General features: G+C 49.0%; 1 protein-coding gene across 5 annotated transcripts in view; it reads left to right on the top strand.

Moving 5' to 3' along the window:
* Tbc1d22a (TBC1 domain family member 22A) overlaps positions 1-23,901 on the top strand; it is a 274,856-nt gene that overhangs the window by 4,698 nt on the left and 246,257 nt on the right. For all 5 annotated transcript variants that reach the window (XM_021183325.3, XM_021183327.3, XM_029469434.2 and 2 more), the window contains exons 2-4: positions 12,067-12,123; positions 12,857-13,194; positions 16,510-16,686. In XM_021183325.3, the coding sequence (XP_021038984.1) occupies positions 12,067-12,123; positions 12,857-13,194; positions 16,510-16,686 (572 nt within the window). The remainder of the gene's footprint in view (positions 1-12,066; positions 12,124-12,856; positions 13,195-16,509; positions 16,687-23,901) is intronic.

Below are 23,901 nucleotides of genomic sequence, written 5' to 3'. Positions count from 1 at the left end.
GCCCTATAGGTAGCTGGAGGAAGGGGGCTCTCAGCAAAGGGATGACAAGTGCTCGAGGCTCTGCTCCTCAAACAGGACTGGTGTGTGAGGATAGGAGGAAGGAGCAAGGTTGCTGTAGCTGAGGTAGTGGACAGGGTTATACGGTCAGAGTAAGATAGGGACTGTTACTCTGTCATCCTGAGTGGGTCAGAGCCTTCAGAGGACTCGAGTAGCTGTGTGGCAGAGACAGCCCTCCGTGTAACAGGGTTGCTTTGTTTGCTTTAATGAAGAGAGACAGGCAGGGAGGAGAAGGGCAGAAGCAGGGAGACGATGAGGGAGGCTCTGGGCACACTTTGGGGTAGAGGACAGGAGTTGCGGTTCTTGAAGTGGGGAAGGCAGTAGGCAGGTAATAAAAATCAGAAGCCTGGGTCCCTGTCTCTTTCTTGAGCCACTGACTCTGTTGACTCCTGTGGAGCTGCTGCTTTCTGTCATCATCACAGTTAGAATTCCTGCCACACTTAACTTGAAATGCCAAGACAAACTCCCACACATTGGGTTTGTGAACACAGGCAGCCTTTCAGTGTGGGGCTGATGCTTAATATTTTAGCACGGCTCTGCTGGACTCTGGGTCCTGCTGACAGGAGGGGGTGCCTGCTGCCGGGGTGGGGTCAGGGCGGGATGGTATTTGGAAGTGCAATGTTGGCAAGAAAGGCCAAGCTCAATTATGGAGAGGTCCTGCATTCTTGGGGTAAGGCTGGAGCAGAGGGGCAGCCTTAGTGCTATACCCTGGAGAGCTTTCAGTCCCTACTGTTGGAGCCAGGAGGAGTGTGGGCAAGTGAGACTGCTCAATAGGTCCGATTCAGTCTCAACTAAAGGGGGAGGAGTGCTGGGGATGCTGGAGCCATTCACTGTGTATAAGCACCTCTGATGTGCCAGAGACTGAATGCTGGGTAAGCAGATGTAGCCCGTGGAGGCCAGCAGGGGTTAGGGTGAGTGCACATGTGAATATGCATGCTGCTTGAAGTTCTGTGACGGTAATTTGGCATGTTGGCATAATACCAGGCTCTCACAAGGGGAAATGATCGCTTCCTTTCCAAGGACATTCTGTTTAAGCTGGGACCTAGAAGTGAGAAGGAGCAGGCTGTCCTCAGAGGTTCAGGGTGGGCCACAGGGGACACCTGTGGCCGAGGAGGGATGAGCACAGCCACAGCACACCAGGCTGCAAAGGCTTTGGAGGCCTTTGAAGACTGTGGAGGAGATCTGGGTTTGCATTCGAGTCTTGAGAGTATTGGAGGACTGTAAGCAGGACATGGTGTTCAGCCTTGCAGAGTGGGCAAGAGGAAGCAGGCAGGGTGAGGGCAGACAGAGGCTGCTGGAGAGGAGTCCACAAACTCAAGGATCTGCCAAGTGAAGCTTGTACGTTCACTGACAGCCTGGATGTCAGGGGTGGGCATGATTACCAGCCTGTGGCCCTGTAAACAGTATCATGGTCCCAGAGGTCTGTGTTCCCATCCCTAGAACCTGTGAGTAAGCCATGCTACATGGCAGAGGGAAGTCACACTGACACTGGTCAGTGTGATGAACCAGTTGGTCTTGACTGGGGTTAGTCCTGGCCTGTGGCAGGTCCAAGTGTCACCGTGTGAACTTGTAAAATGGTTGGAGAGAATCAGTGATTGGAACTTGGTCCACAGCTGTTTTCCTTGCCCAGGGAGGATGGGATCAGACGTCAAGGAATGTGCTGTCATGAGAAGCTTGGAGCAGCGTTCTACTGAGAGTGGGAATGCTCTTCCCCTAACTGCATGACTGATTCTGCTCTGATTCTGCCCATTGCTAGAATGAGCAGAAATGATGTCCCCCTTGAGCTTCCAGCATAGAATGGCCCACACCTAGATTAGTCTTCTGACACCCAGGACCGCCTTTTAACCCCTGTTCTCTGTATGGAGAGTGCTGAGGCTATCTAGTGGGGAGGAACTGAGTGTGGCCCCAGAACCTCCCTCAGCAGAGTCCTGCGCCTGCCCGTGGGCTGGCTATTGAGGTTAGAAGCTTTCAAAGTTGTTGGAGAGCCGCTGCAAAGTGCCTTTATTCTGGGTGCTGGGAGTGAGTGGGGACTCTTCTATCCTGTGTCCTGCTCGTCTGGCCCTGGCATTAAACAGGTCTGCCTCTCTTGTCCTTGTTGCCCCATGTTCTTAGAGCTCTGTCTCCTGACTTGTGGCTTTGAAATGTTGTTTACCTGTGTGGTATCCACATTTCCATTTCTCAGCATCTTAGAAGCCCTGGAATTTGCCTCCCTATAGAGAGAGTCAGCGGAGGGGGATTCTCTCACTGTGGAGGATTCCCCCCTGTGTGACTGAGGGTGTGTGGAGGCACCAGCAGGTGGTTCTGCTGTGTACACAGTTCTTTTTCCTACCCCTCAGTGAGATCTTCGTGTTGCCATGTCAGATGTCTCATTTCATCAGCCACATTTGAAAATAAATGTGAGTCATATTTTCCTTGCATATTTAATATAGCAAATCGATACTGGAATTAATTTTAAATGAAGACAAAACTAAGAAAAAAAAATCCCGTGTGCTTGGGTGTATCTCATAGGTAGAACATTTGCCTGGCTTGGCATGTGTGAGGCCCTGGCACCTCTCAATGCCAAACCCAGTAACCAAAGCCTCACTGTTTTGATTTGGGGTTATTTCTTATGTAGTTAATATGCCATGAGGGCAGCAAATGTACTCAGCTCCCTGCTGTGTCCAGGGAAAAAGAGGAGTGTGGAGAAGGGAAGACAGTGAGACCTGCTCTGCTCTCATCCCTAGCTCTCCATGCTCCATCAGGACAAGGGCCATGGTAACTTGCCATGGTCCTGGGCAGGAGAATGACCTTTCTCTTCCCGAAGCTTAGCCCTCTCCTTAACCCTCCCCACTAGAGACCTGTGACTTCCCAGTACCTGCCATGTGGAGCCTTGCAGACTGTTCTGTGACAGGAGTCCAGCACCAGGAACCAAGCTTTCTGCCAGCAAGGCAGCTGGCCGTAAGGACTTCACCCAGAAGTGGGATGTGGGGAGTATCACTTGGCCTCCGGAGCAGCCGTGGGTGACCATGTATGTTCTCCTTCTAGTATGGATTCTAGGGATAGATTCCTAAAACTCATTTCTAGAGCAGGGTATCCATGCTGTGCCTGTGTCGTGGAGGTGGGAGTCCCAGAGCTGACAGGGCTGTGGGATTGTTTTCTGAGTGGTCCAGGCCTCATAGTGGTTGGTGGGGCATGGGACTGTGGTTTGCCTTTCACTGATGAAGCTTGCACAGAGCCCTGTGGCTTGTCAGCAGAATCAAGGTTTGAACTGGAGGAGGACTGTCATAGCACACGGCTTCTCATCTCTGTCTCGTCCTCTAGCTGTGCATCTCTAAAAAGCTGACTCACCCCAGCCCACTGGAACTGGGCCCTCCAGGGGTAGCTTAGACTCCCACCAGCTTCTCAGAGCCTTCAGGGTGTATTGGGCTTCTCGCCACCCGAAGAGCGCTGAGCTCCAGAGCTGCCAGGCTGCATTTAGGCATGTCTCTGGGTTTGCCGGGTTAGGCAAGCTGCTTCTAGGCTCATGCTGGTGTGCAGATAAGAGGCAGAGGTGTCACAGGGTCTGAGGGAGTGTGACCACTGTTCTTCCCATTCCTGTGGCTTGTCCTAGAGACTGTTGTTGTGAGGATGCCAGACTTTCTGTTCTCCTTTTCTGAAATGCTGTTTCCTCTTTTCTTGGCATAGTAAGGAGGTTCCACCTTCACCGTTCCCTCCCAGTTCAGGGCACAGCTGTGGAGTCTCCCATGCAGTGAGCTCAGGGCTGAGGCTGCTGCTGGGACTGGAGAGACAGTGCAGGCGGATCCTGGCCTGGCATTGAGTCCCTACATGTGCTGTTTACTCTCCACTGCATGCAGTGAGGAAGCTGAGCCCTGGCCCAAGGCTGCTGCTCCTCTGTGAGCTGGCTGGACTGTTGTAGGCATGTACATTCAACCGAGATCCCTTCTTACCTCATGTGAAGCATTGGTCTGTCCCACATATCCTCCTGGGTGTACTCTCTCATTCTAGGATCACCCTCTGAGAATGCACCCCAGGCCTGATGTGTGCCCAGGGCTTGTCCAGCATGCTGATCTGCTGTCTTCCTTTACATTAGTGGTTCCAACCTTCCTGATGTTGCGACCCTTTAATACAGTTCCTCATCTTGTGGTGACCCCCAACCATAACATTATTTCATTGCTGCTTCATAACTGCAAATTTGCTACTGTTACGAATCAAAATGTAAATATCTGCTATGTGACCCTTGTGGGGGTCGTGACCCACAGGTTGAGAACTGCTTCTCTCCATGCACACTGAGCCTGCCTGAGCCTGGCTGTGCACTAGCCAGATCTGAATGTCAGAGGTCCAGAGCTGCTGTCTGCTTGTTCCCTTATACATGTTTTTGTGCTGGCTTGAAAAGAGCATCTTCTCTGAACATTTCTACTCCAAGGCCAGATGGGCCATGCTAATCCCTGTCATCTGAATAGAGATGAGCTCTTACTGGGTGACGAGGGATGCTGGCTGTGGATATATGTGCAAGTAGAGAGGCAGGGCAAAGACCAGGTACTGAAGAAGGGCAAGTCCATCAGTGTCACTGTGGACCTTAGTAGCAGGGACAGCCTAGGGAGCTGCCTTGTTAGAATCTGCAATCTTGTGACTGAATTCTGGCCACTCCTCCTTGACCGTTCTTTGTGCTGTGTCCTAGTGAATTGTCTACCTCGTGAAGCAACCCTGCCGCCCTTGCTTCTCTCTTCCATTTTGGTGTTAGCATTGGCTGCTGCTGGTGTGTGGTATTTGATGAGACGTAATTAAGCTGTGTCGTGCAGAACAGACAGTATTTTATGGTGCCCCTCAAGCAAAGGCCAAGCTGGAGAATTTGATGTACTCTCCTGACTGGTAAGGGCCCAAGTCCCTTCCATCTTGTGGACTCTGGGATTCAAACTCAAGTCTACTTGTGTCTTATTCAAGGAGCCATCTTGCCAGCCAGACATTCAGGATCTTAAAATGCATATTTAGAATTACGTAATTATGACCACAATTGACTTCAGATACTTTCATTCCAAGAAAGAGAAACCATATCTTATTATGCCTTTACTTTCTACTCTTTCCCAGGAAACCCGTAATCTACCCTGTCTCTGTGGGCGAATCTTTAGACATTTCCTACTGTAATCATACAGCAGCATATCTTGGTAACTTTTTGTTTGTTGGAGATGGGGCCTCATTGTGTATCCCAGGCTGATTTTGACCTACTACCCTCTTGCCTCAGCCTCTTGACTTCTGTTTGACCTCCTTTTTGCTTAGCACATATATATTTCTAGACAGAGATTTCCTGTATAGTCCTGGCTGTCCTAGAACTCACTCTGCAGACCAGACTGGCATCGAACTCAGAGATCTGCCTGTCTCTGAATGTTGGGATTAAAGGTGTGTGCCACCACTGTCCGGCTTGCTTGACATATTTTTAAGGCTTGTCTCTGCTACAGCTTGAGACACTGGAGGTGTTCCTTGGATTCCATCCTGGTGCCCTGTTGTAAGGTGAAAGTGCACAGAGCTCTGCAGCACACCAGATCTCCTAACCTAGGGCTATACTGACTGGGAAGCACCATGATCTCTGCTCTTGCTGTAGGCTGGCCAGGAACTGGGGCTCACTGCTGCCACCCAGTATTGAGGAAAGGTATTGTATCACATATTACAAGTCTGAGAAAGATTACAGTTCAAATGTGTGTTTTCTGCTTAGTATTTATTACTTTCACACCCTTGTGAAATTTGGAAATTGTCTGAGCCATCATAAGTTGGGGACCATTTGTAATTTCCTCACTCCCTGCTTGAGACAGGGTCTGGCTATGTAGGATGACCTTGAACTCAGTTCCCCTACCTTTGCCCCCTGACTGCTGGGATTACAGGTGGGCAGCACATAGCTGGTTTCATTCATGCATCATTTTTATGATTTAATATTCCAGTGTGAACACATCACCTTCATTCCCTGTTCACTTGACAGACTTTATAGGCCCTTTCCTTATTGTCTGCTTGCTGTGCTGGGTTGTGGGGCTTTCTGTTCATCAGATCTGTATGACTCTCTGAAAACTGCTGCACCTTGACCCTTCTGGCTCAGCGAAGCAGTGCCTTACAAGTGTTGGTCTCTTGTGACCCTAGAGCAGTGGTTCTCAACCTGTGGGTTGCACCCCTTTTGGGGGTCAAATGACTCTTTCATAGGGATTGTCTAAGACTATCGGAAAATACATATTTACATTATGATTCATAACAGTAGCAAAGTTACAGTTATGAAGTAGTAATTTTAAACTCAGGGTTGCCACAACCTGAGGAACTGTATTAAAGTGTTGCAGCATTGGGAAGGCTGAGAACCACTGTCCTAGAGCCTTGTCCCTTAGAAGACTAGTTAGAGAGAGAGACCGCCTGCGGAGACTGCGGCCCCTAGAGCTCCACACAGTGGAGGTTGCTGAGTCTTTGCGCCCAGGGCCCTTTCCCTGCTTCTACATAGTCACTGTCCTGCTCTACGCCTTCATTGTCATGCATGCTGTACTGAGCTTCTTCAAAAGCTCCAGTCTCCAGGTTCCTGCCCTGCTTAATTTCCTGCCCCGACTTCTCTTAGTGATGGACAGTACCTGGAAGTATAAGATGAAACAACCCCCTCCCGCCCCCCATCCTAGGTTGCTTTTTTGGTCATGGTGTTTATCACAGCAATAGAAAGGTAACTAAGATATGTGATAGGAATTATTTTTGCATTCAGGTACACATGCAAAAAGGACAAGGTTTTGTACCAACATTTACTAGTGACATGTGTTGTACATTAAATATACATGGGTATTTTTAGCTTGCTTTCAGTGTTCTGTTGGTGAGTTAATCTCACTTCTGTCCACCACGGTTAGTGCCTGCTCTGTCTGGCGTGGCTGGTACATCGTCTGTGTTTACATTCACAGGCCCTGCTTCCTTTGTACTCAGTCCTTAGTTGGTAGCGAGCATCTAGGAGAGAGAGCCTGGAGCCTTCTGCATGCTGGCTACGGGTCTTATCACATTCAGTGTCTTGGTCGTGCATGTCCTGGAGGTGTGGCTCAGCACATAGGAGGCCCCAGCTCTGATACCCAGCCTTGCTAAGACTTTTTAGCTGCCTGTGTAGTGTCACAGACTTTGCTGAGTCTCTTTCCTTATGTGCTTACACAAGAGGTTTTGTGTCTCTGTGTCAGGACGTGGCGTTATGTCACGTGTCCTTGCTTTTTACAAAGTATCCCTAGGGAGCTGTATAACTGTAGAGTCTTAAAAGATGTATAATTTATTCAATAATTTCAAAAGCATATTTATGTACTCTTTTGGGGGAGTGGGTCAGAGAACCTGCACACATACCTCTGCAGCGCCCCCAGCTATGAGCATTCTTCCAGAAATGTTTCCTTATCTGAGGTAAATATGCATGCCACTTGCCAGGGCTTTTCAGTGGCTTCACTGAAGTCTGTTTTTCTTTTTTAGCAACGCTAGACCAAATAAATGCAATTTTAATAAGATAAAAACGAGGCTCCTTTAAGTCTGAGCTTGAACTTTGTTGGAACATTTTCTACTCAATAAACACAAGTGGTTTGCCTATGAAGAATTAATGAGTTTCCTGTTCTGCTGGGAGGGAAAGGCCTGAAATCTTTGATAATGCTGCAGAGACTTTTATGAAAATGACATGCAAATAGTGCCCTGCAGGCCAAGCTGCCTACTGTTTTGAATATAAATATATTGGGAATAGAAGAAGCCTGTGAGTATTAGAGGCAAGAGAGATTGGCAGTTGTGACAGTTGCTCTCTGTGGGTCACTTTCTGTATACACAGTGCTACCACTGTGGCTGTCTTGGCCACAGTGTGTACTTGATTTCTGTTTGGATGCCAGGCTTCACCCAGGTAAGCCCTCTCTGCCACACATCCACAACTGCACCCTGTAAAAATTCTCATTTCAGCTCCCAGGCCGAGGAACTTAAGGACCAGAGAGTTGACTTGTTTTGAGTTTTACCAACCAGTAAGTGTTGGCCCTGGAATTGGAACCTGGACCCTTTGACTCTTTATCCTGAGAACGCTGCACCAGGGTCAGGCACCTCTGAGATTTGGAGAAAGGCTACTCTAGGTTGTGTATGATCTGAGTAACTATATACCCGTTCTCTCCCTTGACAAACAGCATATTTCTGATTCTCCTGGGTTCTGTAAAATGCAGGTAGTGCATAGGGCTGTGGGGGCTTGGTTCTTGCCTCAGGATGTTCTGGAGGTCACTGGAAGGACTGGAAGGTTAGGGCTGAAGTAAGGCTCTTCACTTTTTTGTCTTACTGTGGTCAGTGACTGCTATAGGAGGTTAGTTATGATGGGTCAGTTGAGATGGGTACTCCCGGGCACTTCCTGGGACTAATACTGATAGAGTATTGCCTGGGGTACAAGAGAGAAAATCCAGCCAGTCAGGTGGAAGCTCTAGTCAGGGTTCAGCAAGCATGTTCTTCCATTTTATATCCTGTGTAACTGCACCCATCCCTCATGTCCCATGTAACTGCACCCACTCCTCATGTCCCATGTAACTGCACCCACCCACTTCAAGTGTGGGTAGCTGTGCTTACCCACTTAAAGTGTGAGCCTTCCTCCATTGCTCTTCACCTTTTCACTGAGGCAAGGTGTGTCAGTTACCCAGAACTGGTTGGTGTGGTGCCATTGGTCCTGCTAACCAACCTCTCCCAGGCTTCCTCTGTCTCCCCCTCCCTGAGTTGGAATTACAGATGAACTACCATGCTCACTTATACATCTGGGGTTACACGTGAGTCCTGGGGTTTCAGATTCCTGTCCTTTTAACTACTGAGCCACCTCCTAGGCCCCATCTGTCTAGAATTTTCTGCCTGCCTCTCTTTTCTTAGGTTCAGGTATAGCTCTTTTCCAAGGGTTTAATGTGAGTGCATGCTGTGTTCCCATAGGAATGACCACAGGGCGTTCTAACACAGGCTACTGTTCTCTTTGATAGGCACACAGTTCTGATGGCTGCACAGGAAAGGGTAACACACCCACAGTTCTAGACGTGGACATCTTTTGGTGGGACTGCTATTTGCTGCCATACAGCACAAATGACACAGAAGGAATTCTCACTTTGTAAATCAGTAAGCAGGTGAATCCTTGTTAGCAGATGGACACAGGATATGAGTAGTTTACAAAAGAAGAGGTACCAGTGGAAAAAATATCTCAGGCACAGAGCCAGCGTGGAGATTGCTTCTGTCCAGTTAGTGGGGTCTGGCCATCGGCCAGCTCTTGTTGCGGGAGAGGGAACTACTTGACTGTCCTTTGGCAGCATGGCCAAATCTCCTTAAGTGTGAGCCTTATGCCCAGGGCATTCCCATTGCAGGACTTTGTCCTTAGGAGGTTATCAAGTGCTGTGTAGCCATTTCTCTCCAGAGGTGGTATTGCTATCCTTGTAACCACAAACACTTTTAAATCAGTTCTGTGTTTCACAGTCAACCTTGGGTAAACTCATTATGTTGTAGCCATATGGCAGCACAGTGTGAAATTAGAAGTGATGCTGTCCAGGGAGGTGGCACGGGCCAGAGATGAGGGAACCAGAGCTCATTCTATTCCTGTGGGGTTTACAACATTTAATGTTGAAATAATTAAGATTTACAAGGAGTTGCAGAAGTATGTATAGGCAAGTCCGAGCACTGGCCGCCTCAGAGTGGCCTTTTACATTTACGTATGGTACTTGTAGGCTCCTCACACATCAGGCAACACAACTGAAGGTAAGCAAATAACGTAAGTAAACTGAAGAAGAGGGAAGTGATAATTTGGGGAAATACTTCACATCACAGAGTCAGCAAGGTAGGACTTAATTTTTAAAAAGATTTATTTTTATTATTAAAAGTATTTTATTTAATTTATGCATTCGCTTTTGTGTGTGTATATATGTGCTGCAGCACGTAGGTGGAGGTCAGCGGTCAGCTTGTAGGAGTTGTTTCCTCCTTTCACTATATGGGTCCTGGGGATTGAACAAACTTAGTTTGTCAGGGTTAGGGGCAAACAGTTTTAGCCACTGAGTTGCTGAAGTGATCCTAACTTCTCTTTCTTTTTTTTTTTTTACTTTTAATTATGTTTATATGTGTGGTGGTGAAGGGATGTGCATGCATGAATGCAGGTGCCCATGGAAGCCAGAAGAGGGATTTGAAGATGGAGTTATAGGTAGCCTTAAGATGCTTGATGTGGGTGCTTGGAATTGAACTTGTGGGGAGGGAGAGGAGAGAGAGGGAGAGGAGGCAGAGGGAGGGGAGAGGGGGGGAGGGGGAGCAGCTAGCTCTAAATGGGAAGTCTTTATCAGACCCCTTCCTTCAAGGCTTAGGGAATCTGTGCAGAGAGATTCCCAGAGCCAGAGGTGATGGATGACCCCAAGGAAACCCAACAGGATGATCCACACACTAGTTCACAGGGGCTGACAGCAGGCACAAGACCTGTACACGTTCAAACCAGATCAGATCCCAGCACTGAGAAGGAGACGTGGACACACAAAGTCCCAGCCTTCATCAAGAGACTATTTGAAAGGGACAGTCTGTTTTCTCCAGTGGAGTCTGACTGGGTATATCAACCTAATGCAGAGTACCTGGCCCACACAAAATGTACTCTGGGTTGCTTTGTGAACTTTTTGTTTTTTATCTTTCTGTTTTCTCTTTCTCTTTCTCTTTCTCTTTCTCTTTCTCTTTCTCTTTCTCTTTCTCTTTCTCTTTCTCTTTCTCTTTCTCTTTCTCTTTCTCTTTCTCTTTCTCTTTCTCTTTCTCTTTCTCTTTCTCTTTCTCTCTCTCTCTCTCTCTCTCTCTCTCTCTCTCTCTCTCTCTCCCTCCCTCCCTCCCTCCCTCCCTCCCTCCCTCCCTCCCTCCCTCTCCTTCCTTCCTTCCTTCCTTCCTTCCTTCCTTCCTTCCTTCCTTCCTCCCTTCCTTCCTTCCTTCCTTCTTTCTTTTTGCGAGGGAGGTGGGGAGGATCTGAGAGGATCTGGGGAGAGGGATCTATTAAAATAAAAACGTCTTTTAACTCACTTAAAAATACTACACATATTTGTGTGTGTGCGCGTACTCGCATATGCACATGTCACACACAGCGCTTGGATGGAGATCAGGAAACAACTTTGAGAATCAGTTTTCTCCTTTCCCCATTAGATGATTGAACCCAGGGATTGGACTCAGGTTGTCAGGCTTGGCAACCAGCGCCTTTTACCAGCTGAGCCCTCCGTGGGCCCAGGACTTCATTAAAAAAAAAAAAAAGCATGCATGTGCTTGCCTACATTGCTCTTTATGTCTCTCTGCACACTTCTCCCTTCATCAGGGTCTTGTGTCGAACCCCAGAGTGGGATGTCAGTTAGGGTGTCTGACGCCAGTGGCTCTGATGAGTAGGGATTCCTTTGTCTCTTGTGCCTGGAAGGGAAAGGAGGTGATCCGCCTGGACCCCAGCTCAAGGAAGCCATCACAGGTCCACTCTATCTCCTGCTGTAGCAGCCTTCAGAGGCGGCTTCGTTCTTGAGACTTCTCATGCTGAGGTGACAGATATCCAGGCCTCACCTCACCTCTTTTCTGGGACATGGCTGACTCAGAGGAGCTGAGGCCCAAGGGTGCTGGCTGAGCCTGCCTGGTTTTGGTGGGAGAGTTGCACCCTTGTATATTTTTAAATTGATTAAATCTTTACAAAATTCTTTATGTTTGGATAATCAGAGGTGCATCTGGTGGAAATTCCCAGTGCAGTTACCTTGTGAGGTTGTGTCCTGCTTGTGGAACACATTTGTGAGCAGTGGCTCAGGAACCCTGGTGTTCCCAGTGGTCTGAGAGGATTCCTGGGGCTCCCTGAAGGTCCAGACCATTGTGGGGTGTGTGGGCCTGTAGGCACTGTTCTTCTCTGGACTGGCCCTTAGCCCCGGTGGCTAGACCCGTAGCTGCTGATCGAGTGCGGCTCTTCCTGGCGTGTGGCTGAGGAGCTGGCACTTTTCTTGATTCACCATTGGGCTTTCAGCAGAGCTAAAAAAACCCAAAAAACCCAAAAAACCAAAAACCCTAACGTTTTGTTTCCTGTTCTCCTAGCATCCAGCATGTGTATGGAGCCCAGCACCCACCGTTTGATCCGCTGTTACACAGCACGTAAGTGGCAGTTGGTGACCTGCTTCTTGCCAGCTCATTGGAGGTTCAGAGGGAGGGGAAATGTTCTCTCAGTCAGCAGATGGCCTAGCCACTTGCTTTGTGAGACACTACTGTCCGAGCATAGTTCCCCCTGTAGCTGGGCAGTGGGATGTGGGGCTGCAGAGAGCTGGCACTCCTGGCTTGAGGGCAGTGTGGCTCCAGACTGTCCTTACACCGCACCTGAACCCTTCCTCAGTCCTGCACTCTCTCTGTCCTGGTGGTGGCTCTTCTGAGTATTGGGCCTAGCCCAGTGCTGGTGTGGCCCTGCAGGGCTGCACCTGTCGGTTATATATTTCTAGACTTCTACTGGGGCCTATGGCATGTGTTGTTGTCAAGCTTGGAGGGACATCCTTTGAACTATTCCGTCTCCGAGTGTGTATGCCAAGGCCCCGTTCTCTGCAAGGTCCTCTTGCTCTGTACCCCTCCGCTGCTGCTTTAGGAGCTTGGCTGAGATGGAGGGAGCATGAGAATGTACTTTCTAGTCTTGGCACCATTGCTGTGTAGTTCTGTGCTGCTTGGTGGCTCTTGTCTGGAACGCCTTCCTCCCTATCACGTAGCCTGCGCAGTGCCAAGTCCTATTTTGATGCCCACACTTTGTGCTTTTCTTGGCACCCTCATCTAGATGAAGTACCCTCTCCCTTGGGATTCTCTTTTTTGGCTGAGTGTGCACAGTAAAGACACCTTTGCTTTGTAGCTTGCTCAAGTCCACGCCCAAGGTGCCCACCACTCCGGTGAAGGCCAAGCGGGTCAGCACCTTCCAGGAGTTTGAGAGCAACACCAGTGATGCTTGGGATGCGGGTGAAGATGATGATGAGCTCCTGGCCATGGCGACAGAGAGCCTGAACTCTGAGGTGGTCATGGAGACAGCACATCGTGTCCTGCGCAATCACAGCCAGAGGCAGAGCCAGCCCTCACAGAAGACGCCAGAGCCAGAGCCAGAGCCTCAGCCCATAGCAGAGCCTCCTGTAGCTCCCAGTGGTGACCTTCGCCTGGTGAAGTCTGTCAGTGAGAGCCACACTCCTTGTCCTTCAGGTAGGGATGAAGGGACAGTAGAGCGAAGGAAGGATTGGACTGGAATAAAGAGGGCTTTGTGCTTGTTTGCACCAGGACTCTGGCCATGAGAACCTGTACGGTCATCTTTTATGTGCATGTGGCCCTCCCAGGCCCGTGGGCTCCAGATGGTCTTTTTATTTGGGGACCAGGCTTGCAGCTGGTGTGGGGGCCCAAGAAGAGGGCCACTGGGGAGCACGGGAGGTGGGAGATCCCAGGCTTCTTCAGAAAGGATCCAGGAGTGCCCACACATGCCTCCCCTGGATGAGGAGCCAGGGGTGACCACATATGCCTCCCCTGGGTAAGGGTGCTCTCATTTACAGATGAAAAACAGATCCATAGTAGTCTAAGGCCACCCTGCTAGATTCAGAAAGGGGCTTTTTACATAGCCTCATTTTCAGAACTGCCTTCTGAGAGTTGATGTACTAAAACGTTACCATGTCTTCAGGTGAGAAGCTGGTTTTATTTGATTTGTAGCAAATTTGGAAGCCTGAGTTTACAGGGGAAGGTGGCTTTCTCTGAATCTGATGGGGATTGCTCCCTTCTTCTTCCTGTCTGCTTAGTCTAGGCAGGCTGCCCTCTAGTGGCGACATCCAAGGATTGGCAGGAACCTTGGATTCTGCTCACCCCTCTGCTCATGTAGTGGTGGACACAACTTCTCACATGCCCACAGCTGGCTGGACCGAGGGCATTGCTATTGATGGTGTTGGCCCTCAGCACACCATATGGAGGAGCTGAGAGTGGTGGATCACAGGGTGTCTGACTTGGAGGTCCAGATCAGAAGCAGACTCATCTCCAGGAGATGATGGAGCTTGGTGGTGTCATACTGTGGCAGCCTCTCCATTACAAGTGAACACTTCTCAGGATGTCTTGTTCCTGGGGAAGGGGCTTTGAGCTCTTTGCTGTGTCCTGCAAACCTTGGGCTGAGCGTCCTGTATTTGTTATCTGGGAGAGATTTTTTTTTTCCTTGAGCATTTCCTTAGCATGTTGTTGCTCATTGTATGGCTAATACCACAGCCAGCCCCTGGATGGTAAATTCTTCACACTCCTCAGGCTTCTAGGAGGGTGTTGTGTTGTTCTTCCTTTACAAATGTAGTACCCAGAAGACCCCCGGCTGCTCAGGAGAGGTGGCTTGGGGTGGGGCTGGGGTTGTCTGTGCCTCTAGAGTTCCTCCTGTTAGTGCAGGCTCCTGCAGAGACCAGGAGTTCTCATCCAGAGATCATGCTCGCATGGGTCTAATGTTGGATAGTGTGTGTCACTGAGCATGGTGTGTGCTCAGATTTCTGCAGTGCCCTGACAGAGACTGAATATCCCCACACCCTCATCAGTCAGGCCAGGGAGTCCTGCACTGGAGTTAGTGAGACCTCTACCAGGATTAGTTAGATTGGCCCTGGGAGCTGCAGGAGTGTGTTTATCCAGGGCTTAGCCCCTGTTGCCATAGAGTGCTACCCTCTGATCATAACAGCTCACCTCCTCACCAGAACGGCTGCGACTGCTTGCAAGAGACCCTCAAGATGGGACCTGCTGGCTGTGGATGTTTCCTCATAGTAGGAAGAAATGTGAGGGACACTGGATCCTTACCTCAGATTCTCATCACTCCCTCCTGTGCCTCCCAGTCAGCTGTGTGCGACTCTGTCCTAGTCAGTGTTCTGTTGCTGGGAAGAGACGCCAGTGACCACAGCAACGTGTATAAGAGAAAGCATTTAGCTGAGGCTTGCTTATATTTAGAGGTCTAATCCATCATCGCCATGGTGGGAAGCACAGTGGCCTGAAGGCAGGTGGGGTGCTGGAGAAGTAGCTGAGAAGTCTTTTTTTGTTTGTTTGTTCTTTGGTTTCTCTGTGTAGCCCTGGCTGTCCTGGAGCTCACTTTGTAGACCAGGCTGGCCTCGAACTCAGAAATCCGCCTGCCTCTGCCTCCCGAGTGCTGGGATTAAAGACGTGTGCCACCACACCTGACCCCTAGCTGAGAATTCTATATCCAGATCCGTAGGCAACAGAGAGAGAGAGACACACACACAGACCTGCCTTGAGCATGTGAAACCCCAAAGCCCATCCCCAGTGACACACTTCCTCCAAGGCCACACCTATTCCAGCAAGGCCACATCTCCTAATCCCGGTCAAGTAGCTCTACCCCCTAATGACCAATCATTCAAATATCTGAGCTGTGGGACCATTCCTATTGTAGCTACCACAGCCCTGGATACTAGAATGTATAGATAATGGAGGATCTCTGGCGCTTGCTGGCTAGTCAGTCAACCTAACTTAGTGAGCTTCATGCCCAGTGAAAGAACCTGCCTCCAAAAATAGAGTCGAGAGGGACTGAGGAAGACACCTGCTGTTGAACTTGATTGCACATGCAAATGTACATATGTGCATCACACACACATGCACAGATTCCCCACGCTGTTCTGCCCCTGAACTCCAGGGCTGATGTGTGGGAGGGTATATTTTGGGTGCTTGTCTATAGGGCCTAAGGCAGACACCAGCATGTTGAATTTGGATCTTTCCTGAAGCTCCCTCTTGACTGCAAACTGATCTGTGCCTTCTGAGAGTCGAGGCTGCTGGGTGGAGTCAGGGACCACAGAGCCTTATGCCCTTGGTTCCTGTGGCTCTTTGTTGAGTGACCTGGCTCCTCTCTGGGCTGTTCCTAGCCAGATCCCAGAATGGATTATGCCATCTCCCGTCCCTCCTCAGGACTCCTTGAGCCTACAGGGTTTGGGGGCAGCAGCTAAGGAAACCCTGAGGGAGGGAGGGCGCCTGACTTGTCCATGAAGGCTCCTTGCCTGCCTGGCTTTCTTTGTCCCTGTGTGCTAGGACTTGGGATGGGATGGGTGGGTGGGTGGGTGGGTGGTGGTGGTAGTGGTGGTGGTGGGGCACTGAATGAGATGTGCTCTGGTCCTTCTGAGCCTCCTGGTCACTTACTTGCTGTCCTCAGTACCTTTGTGGCATCATCCTTTCCTTTCCTGATGGACAGTGGCCTGCCTGCCGAGTACACCTGGGTGGCCCATTAAACCTACCGTCCAGGCCCGTGGGTATCTGAAGGCTGCAGAGGAGTGCTTTGGACTTTGCTGGCTGTCAGGATGTGATTGTGTGCAGGGGTATCTGTTTGTCTGGTGAATAGTACTTCGTTAGTGAGCTAGTGTTTGGTGATGGGTGATGGGAGGGAGGGAGAACTGACCAGATGGTGGTCACAAAGGCCCATGGTAAGATGGCAAGCACCTGGGGACATGGGTAAAGGAGAAGGTGTGCTCAGGAGGCCAAGAGCTTCTGCTAACCTTGCTCTTCTGCCCTTTCTAGAGAGCACCGGTGATACAGTCCCTCTGCAACGGTCCCAGTCTCTTCCCCACTCGGCCACAGTGACACTGAGTGGGACATCTGACCCACATGCCCTTGCTGACTCAGCCCTGAGTAAGAGAGAGACCTCTCGGCTGGACAAGTTCAAACAGCTGCTTGCTGGCCCCAACACAGACCTTGGTGAGTCCCTGAGAGTGGGTTGTGGTTTCTTATAAGAACAAAGGTGTCATAACTGGTTACACACCCGCTGTGTTGCGTCTTCATGACATCGAGTCCCTAAAATGATGGTAGTTGGACTGCTTAATTCCTTTAGACATGTGTGCTAACATATTCCCAACATAGTATACAATTTCCTGGTATATATGTTTAATCCTTTTTTCTCAATGCTACAGTATGTGGTCCTCAGGGGGAGTCCCTAGAGGCCTGGCAGGTGGCTGTCCTTGTTCTTCATAGGCTGTGGGTTGACTGTGACATCTGGGGAATGAGGAGGGATGACTACCATCCTCAACTACTGACTTTTGTACTTTGCAGACATGGGACTAGGGATGGCATGAGTGTGACAGGTAAGGCCCAGGGGGCCAGTGGGGAGAGAGGATGATCGCAGGGTGAATTGTTGTCAGTTGCACGGTCACCTGCAGTGCCTGTGTGGACACTGGCCAGTCTCTAAGACAGTTGTTTTCAGGATCCTGTGGTGGGATTACCGTCGGATGACTGGTTCTTTCATTTTCATAGTTGGTGCTTGCTGAAGGAGCTCAAGGAGAGGTGTTTATTAGGGACTTGACTTTTCTGAGGGCCACCAGAGGACCGGGCCATGGGATTCCTCACAGCAGAGAAATAGTGTTTGAATGGGAGAGCGAGGCAGTGCAGAGCAGCACACTGCAGGCCAAGGACTGTGAGGTGCAGTGCCCCTCATGGTCAGGAGGTGGCGAGTGGGGCCTGTGGATGGGCTGCAGGAAGCTGACCTGTGCATCTGGGGAGCTTTAAGGAGGATGGCCAAGTTTTCTGTTCAAGGCTGGAGCAGGGCGCCTTAGGTTTTAAAGTCTGTGCAATGGAATTTTCTTTTAGTGTAATGGAATTTTTCTTTTAGTGCAATACTTTTTTTTTCTTCTTTTTGAGTCAGGGTCTCCCTATATAGCCCTGGCTGTGCTGGAACTCAATATGTAAATTAGGCTGACCTTGAACTCAAAAAGTTTGCCTCTTCTGAGTGCTGTGATTAAAGGCATGTGCCACTACGCCTGGCTTTTAACTATGTTTTAAAAATAGTTAAATAGTAGCACAGGCCTGTCTTAGGATGTTATGGAGCACAAGAGGATGAAGAGTGAGAATAGGCTTCTGCGCTCCTGTCAGAGGTGGCCTGTGCCATGTTACATCCTTTATGTAACTTTATACTTAGGAAAAGTCTCCAGGATTGAGCAAGCAGCTTCTACGCATCTACCCAATCACCATTCTCATCTGTGCTTGTGTGTGTCTCCAGAACCATTTGAGGGTACATCGGAGACCTCCTTCCACTTCCTCCAGAGAGCTTTGCTGTACACTTCCTAAGAGCACAGGAACCAGCTCATTCAGTGTAAAGAAATGTAGCCTTGACACAGTGCCGCTTGCCTTGTGAGGATGCGCGGTGTTCGTTCATATTTTCTAGCTGTACCCCAGAGTGTTCATTATATCTCCTATTTCCTTGTCCACGATCCAGAGCTCAGTGGACCCTCCCCACAGTCCTCTCTGCTCTAATATCTCTGTGAGCCTGGAGCGCACTTTGATCCTGACACATTGAAGGCGTGCAGGCAGTCATTTGTCAGGGTCCCTCTGATTATGTGAGTATGAGGCTCCCTTGTGATTAGGTTCAGGGGAGTGAGTCTCGCTCGGCAGGAGCATCATGGTGGTGTGTGTGTGTTCTCACCCTTTCCTGAGCAGCAGTCTGTAAAGCGGCACCTTGGAGTCTGTGTGTTCACGCAGTACTTGTTCTTCATCCACCCAGGTGGACATGCTGGTCCACACCTCACCTTTTGAATTTATATGTATTTACACAGAAGTGTATAGAGAGCCACATGGCACTCTGTGGGTGACCCACAGTTTATTTCACAAGCCCTATACTGAGAGGGATGGAGGCTTGCGCTGACTGTCGGTTACTCCAGCCCAGGACCTTGTGCAGATAAGGCAGGCGCTCCTGAAGGCATCTGCTATGTTGATGATGGTGTCCGTGGAACAGTTCTCACCTAGGGTGGGGGAGGAGACTACAGACAGGGTGGCTTTGTTAGGCTTGGCATAGAGCTAGATGGGTGGAAGTTAATTAGTTCCCTTCACCAAGGTAGGAAATTAGGGTTTTCATACAAAAGGAGCAGAATCTCCCAGTTGAAGTTGAAATCCTATCTCTGCCTTTCTAGCACACCATGCACCCGTGTTTTGCTGAACTGGGGCTGTCAGTTAGCTGCTCAGGATCTTCAGTGGATCTCACTGAATGTGTAGGGAGAAGGCAGATCCCACCATGCTTGTTACAAGAGGCCTCTGGAGTTGGCCATCTGGGTGGAGACCTTGAGCAGGTTTGGTAACTTGTGATCCTGGTTGTCCTGTGTCCTTGCTCGCCTGTAAGGTGTACCTGTCTGGAGCTGGGCTGAGACAATGCACAGACCTCTGGAGTGCTGGCTGCAGCAAATGCCCAGGGATACCGATCATCACAGTGCGGCCCCTTGGTGATCTGTGGATGCATCAGAGTTGTCTCCAGACATTTTCTTGGCTATGTCCATTGGTTTATGCCTTAGGCATGTGGCCAGGTGGCCAGGAGATAGTTGATAAGGACAGGTTTACCTGATGGCAGTCCAGATCTGGTTCAGCTCTGGGCAGTGGCTAGAATCTTCTTATGGGTCTTGCCACTAGGCAGCATTAGAAGTCAAACTGTACTTGCAGTAAAGCCTCCAGGGCTTGTGGGTCAGTGTGAGCACGTGTGGGTGAAAGGTCGGATGTAAGGTCAGGCCTTTGTCAGGTCGCTCTGACTGTGGTTTTAGTTCTTTCTTTAAGAATTCTGTTTGAATGTTTAAAGCCAAAAAGTTAAAACCATTTGCTTTCAAAGATAAACAATTACTGGATTTGTATTTAGTGGCAAGAGAAACATAGCCTGTAAATTGCCTGTTTTCCTAAGGCCTTTAAGGTAGCTCTGAGGACAGTGGAATACATTATCCTCCCATTACATAAAACCCAAAGTGGTAAATATTTGCCGATGCTGGAGAAGCAAATCGCTGATGTGAGAAGGACCAGCAGAAATGGCTCTACCTGCCGAAGGCCTGTGCCAGCATCCACTGCTCTTTGTGTAGCTTATGCTCTGTTATGAGCCCAGGGATGAAAGTGGCAAATAGAACTTAACAGCTCACTCCCCTCTTAGCATCAGCTCAATATTTACTCACACAAAGCCTGCCTGCTCTGAAGCCTGGGAAAATGACACTTGGAGGCATTCGTGTTCATCACATGAGTCTGCTGATCAGGAGTACCATTCGGAATATGCAAAATGTGATGTTTCCTGAGGGCTGCCGAGTGAAGTGACGGCCACGCAGCAGTGGGGCCCCTGTGGGCAGGCTCTGCAAAGCTCAGCACTATAGAGCCGTCAGCAGCAGAACAGACGATGTCCTCTTTGCTCTGGGGACCGAGCCAGGCACAGAGCAATAGTCTCGGGTACCCAGGTCATCCACTCTGGGTTTGAAGATGGAAACTGTACCTGGACAGAGGGGGAGGAAGGCATGAATGACGTATGGAGCCATGTTCCCTGGGAGCATGGCCATGAGCAGATGGCCAGGAGGCTCTGAACGCTATGGAGTAAAGCTGGCAGGAAGCTTCTACTGCTCGGGACCCCTCTCTCTCCCCTATCTGACAGCGTAAGTTACCTCCCACCCTTACAAGGAAAAATTACCTCCTGTAAGGAAGGCCGGAGTTCCCTCTCTCCTCTGTGAATTGGTCACAAAGAGTTAAGGACACAGCCAATACCCATGCTGGGGTGGTCTCTATTGTCACAGACCTGCAAAGTGACCCTCCAAGTTGAAGGTGTTCAGGGCCATCTGCTCACTGTTAACAAATAGGGCCTTGCATAAGGTAGTTGTCTCATTGTTAACTACAGCTGGGTGTATCTTCAGTGCAGTAGGATATTGTTCAAGTCTCTTTTAGGGAACTCGTTTCTGGGGATGATGAGCTTTGGTGTGTAGTCTTCAGAGAAAATATTAACAGTGTTCATAGGCTACTGGATAGTTTTAAACAGGCAGGCAGCCTTAAAGTTGCTCTGTGACACGTTTGCCCTTTTTTCCTCAGTGTTTCTTTTGAAGATTAGGATGCTAAATAAGTGTGCAATCAAGAGACTACATGATCAGTGGCATTAGTGTGAAAATCTCCTCTACTTGAGGACAGAATGGAGGAGTACTGAAGAACTGCAGGGGTTCCTGGTTCCCTATTCTCTGCAGTGTTGCGTATGTGCCTATCAATTATCTGCCTCTAACAGTGTTAGAGCTTGTGTCTGTCTGTCCACTCTCCAAACTGAGCCTCCTGCAGGCTGTGGATGTGAGGCACATGTCCTTATATTGTGGGGACCTTTACAGGCAAGCACATAGAACAGTCTCAGGAAGTTGCAGTGAGGTCACTGCATGTCAGTTTTCTGCCTGCCCAGTTTTTAACGGTTACCAGTGTTTCAGTTTCAGCAGTTGACATAGGTTGCTCTGGGTTAGGGGTGCCAGAGGAGAGGGTTTTCTGAAGGTAACAAAACCAGGCCTGGAGGCTTTACGTATATGGGCTGGGTTTTTCTCTGGAAGGTGTCTGGAGTTACTGAATCTAGATCAGTCATGCCAAGGATCTTGCCTCCAAGTCACTTGTCCTTTCATTCATGGCCACAAGGTGGCGATCATTATCTTGTGATCCTTCAATCAAAAAGGCAGACTTGAATTGTTTAATGTATTTCATTGACATAGATTTGTGGTGCAGTGATGGTTTCATAAAGATGTTGTTACAGAAGTACCACTGCCCTCCTTCCCTCCCATTCCATTCCTTTTCAAACACTGCCACTTCTACTGTCACACGCCATATGTGTGTCAGGATGACTGTAAGTATCTGTGCGGAATCTAGGATGCACAATGAGAGCAGATGTGCAGTATTTTTTTCCTCTGAGTTGACTTGTTTTACTTCACACACCTCTCAGCTCTACCTGTTTTACTGCAAGTGACATTACCCCACTCTCCCTTATGGCTGAGTAAAACTCTATGTATGTGTGACCATGTGTGTGTGTGTGTGTGTGTGTGTGTGTGCGTGTGCATGTGTGTGTCCCATTGTCTGGTCCACTTTCTTGTAGATGGATTCTTGTTGAGATTGTGTAGTTTGGCTGCCATTGACACTGCCACAGTAAATATAGATGTGCAGTCTGTGAGGTGTGAGTCCTGTAGGTCTTCACACTAGAGTGTGATTAGTGGTCACAGTGTGGTTCCAGTTTCAGTTTTGAGGAATCTCCATACTGATATCCATAGCCACTGAACTTGTTTTTGCTCCAGTGGCACCTATGTGGGTTCCCTTTTCCCTACATTGCCACCAGCATTTGTGGCCACCAGTACTCTGGCTGTCTTAGTGACAGCCATTCCGATCAGGAAGAGAAAGAATGTCACTGCTGTTTAGTTTGTATTTCCCTGATTTCCAAGGCTTTCAGACTTTGGTTTTCATTGGCCAGAATGTAATCTTTTTGAAGACTGTTTTGTTAGTCCATTTGTTGAGTTCATTGCTTGGCATTTTGGTGTCTCATCTGTTGAGGTTTCTATACATTATAGATATTTCTCTGCCACATGTGCAGCTGGCAAAGACTTCACTCAGTTATTGCCTCTGGTGTGCAAGCTTTACAATTTCCCGCATGTTGACTGGTCATGCCCTATTCTCTGAGCTGTTAAGAGTCCTGTTCCGAAATTCCCTGATCACTGCCTCTGTCTGCTTCCCCACTCTTCCTCTAACAGTTTCCTAATATCAGGTCTACGTTAAGGTCTTCATTCCACTGGGAATTGATGTCTGGTTTCTTTTCTTTCTTTTCTTTCTTTTCTTTCTTTCTTTCTTTCTTTCTTTCTTTCTTTCTTTCTTTCTTTCTTTCTTTCTTTCTTTCTTTCTTTCTTTCTTTCTTTTACATGTGAATACTTGGTTTCCCTAGCATTGTCTGTCTTTTCTCCAGTGTATATTTTTGGCATCCTTGTGAAAAATCAGGTGTCCGTGTGGGTTTGTTTTTGGGTTTCCTCTTGTATTCCTGCACATCTGCTTTAGTAGCAGCCATGCAGTTTTAGTTGCCGTCCCTCTGTAGTGCATCCTGAGGTGAGACACCGTGCCTCTGTAGTGCATCCTGAGGTGAGACACCGTGCCTCTATAGTTCATCCTGAGGAGACACCGTGCCTCTGTAGTGCATGCTGAGGAGAGACACCGTGCCTCTGTAGTGCATCCTGAGGAGAGACACCGTGCCTCTGTAGTGCATGCTGAGGAGAGACATCGTGCCTCTGTAGTGCATGCTGAGGAGAGACATCGTGCCTCTGTAGTGCATCCTGAGGAGAGACACCGTGCCTCTGTAGTGCATGCTGAGGAGAGACACCGTGCCTCTGTAGTGTATCCTGAGGTGAGACACCATGCCTCTGTAGTGCATCCTGAGGAGAGACACCGTGCCTCTGTAGTGTATTCTGAGGAGAGACATCGTGCCTCTGTAGTGTATCCTGAGGAGAGACACCGTGCCTCTGTAGTGTATCCTGAGGAGAGACATCGTGCCTCTGTAGTGTATCCTGAGGAGAGACACCGTGCCTCTGTTAGTGTATCCTGAGGAGAGACATCGTGCCTCTATAGTGTATCCTGAGGAGAGACACTGTGCCTCTGTAGTGTATCCTGAGGAGAGACACCGTGCCTCTGTAGTGTAACCTGAGGTGAGACACCATGACTCTAGTGCATCCTGAGGTGAGACAAGCTGAGATCTCAGCATTGCTCTTCTTGCCCGGGATTGCTTTGGCCTTTCCCTTCCATGTGAAGGCTATTGATTTTTGTAAGTTGACCTTGTCCCCTGATTTGCTGAAAGTATTTATCAGTTCTAAGAGTTTCCTGAGGGAGTCTGTAGGGTCAAGTCATGTGGTATGCAAGTAAGGACAACTCGACCCCTCTTCCTTTTGTGGCCGTTTTATTTCTCCTCTTGTGCTTTAGTAAGACTGAGAGAGTGGATACCCATCTCCTGTTCTTGATCTAGTGAAAACTTAGTTTTGTTTTTCTGCATTTTTTGTGATGTTGGCTCTAGGGTTCATAACTAGCCTTTATTGTGCTGAGATAAGTTCCCTCTATTCCTATTCTCTTCAGGGTATTTATCATGAGAGGATGCTGGAACTATTAAATGACCATGTGATTTCTGTCCTCAAATCCATTTATGATACT

Source organism: Mus caroli, unplaced genomic scaffold, assembly GCF_978045245.1.
Source record: "Mus caroli unplaced genomic scaffold, Mus_caroli_1 scaffold_16, whole genome shotgun sequence".
In the NCBI taxonomy this organism is placed as follows: Eukaryota; Metazoa; Chordata; class Mammalia; order Rodentia; family Muridae; genus Mus; species Mus caroli.
This window is presented reverse-complemented; position numbering and strand designations above follow the sequence as displayed.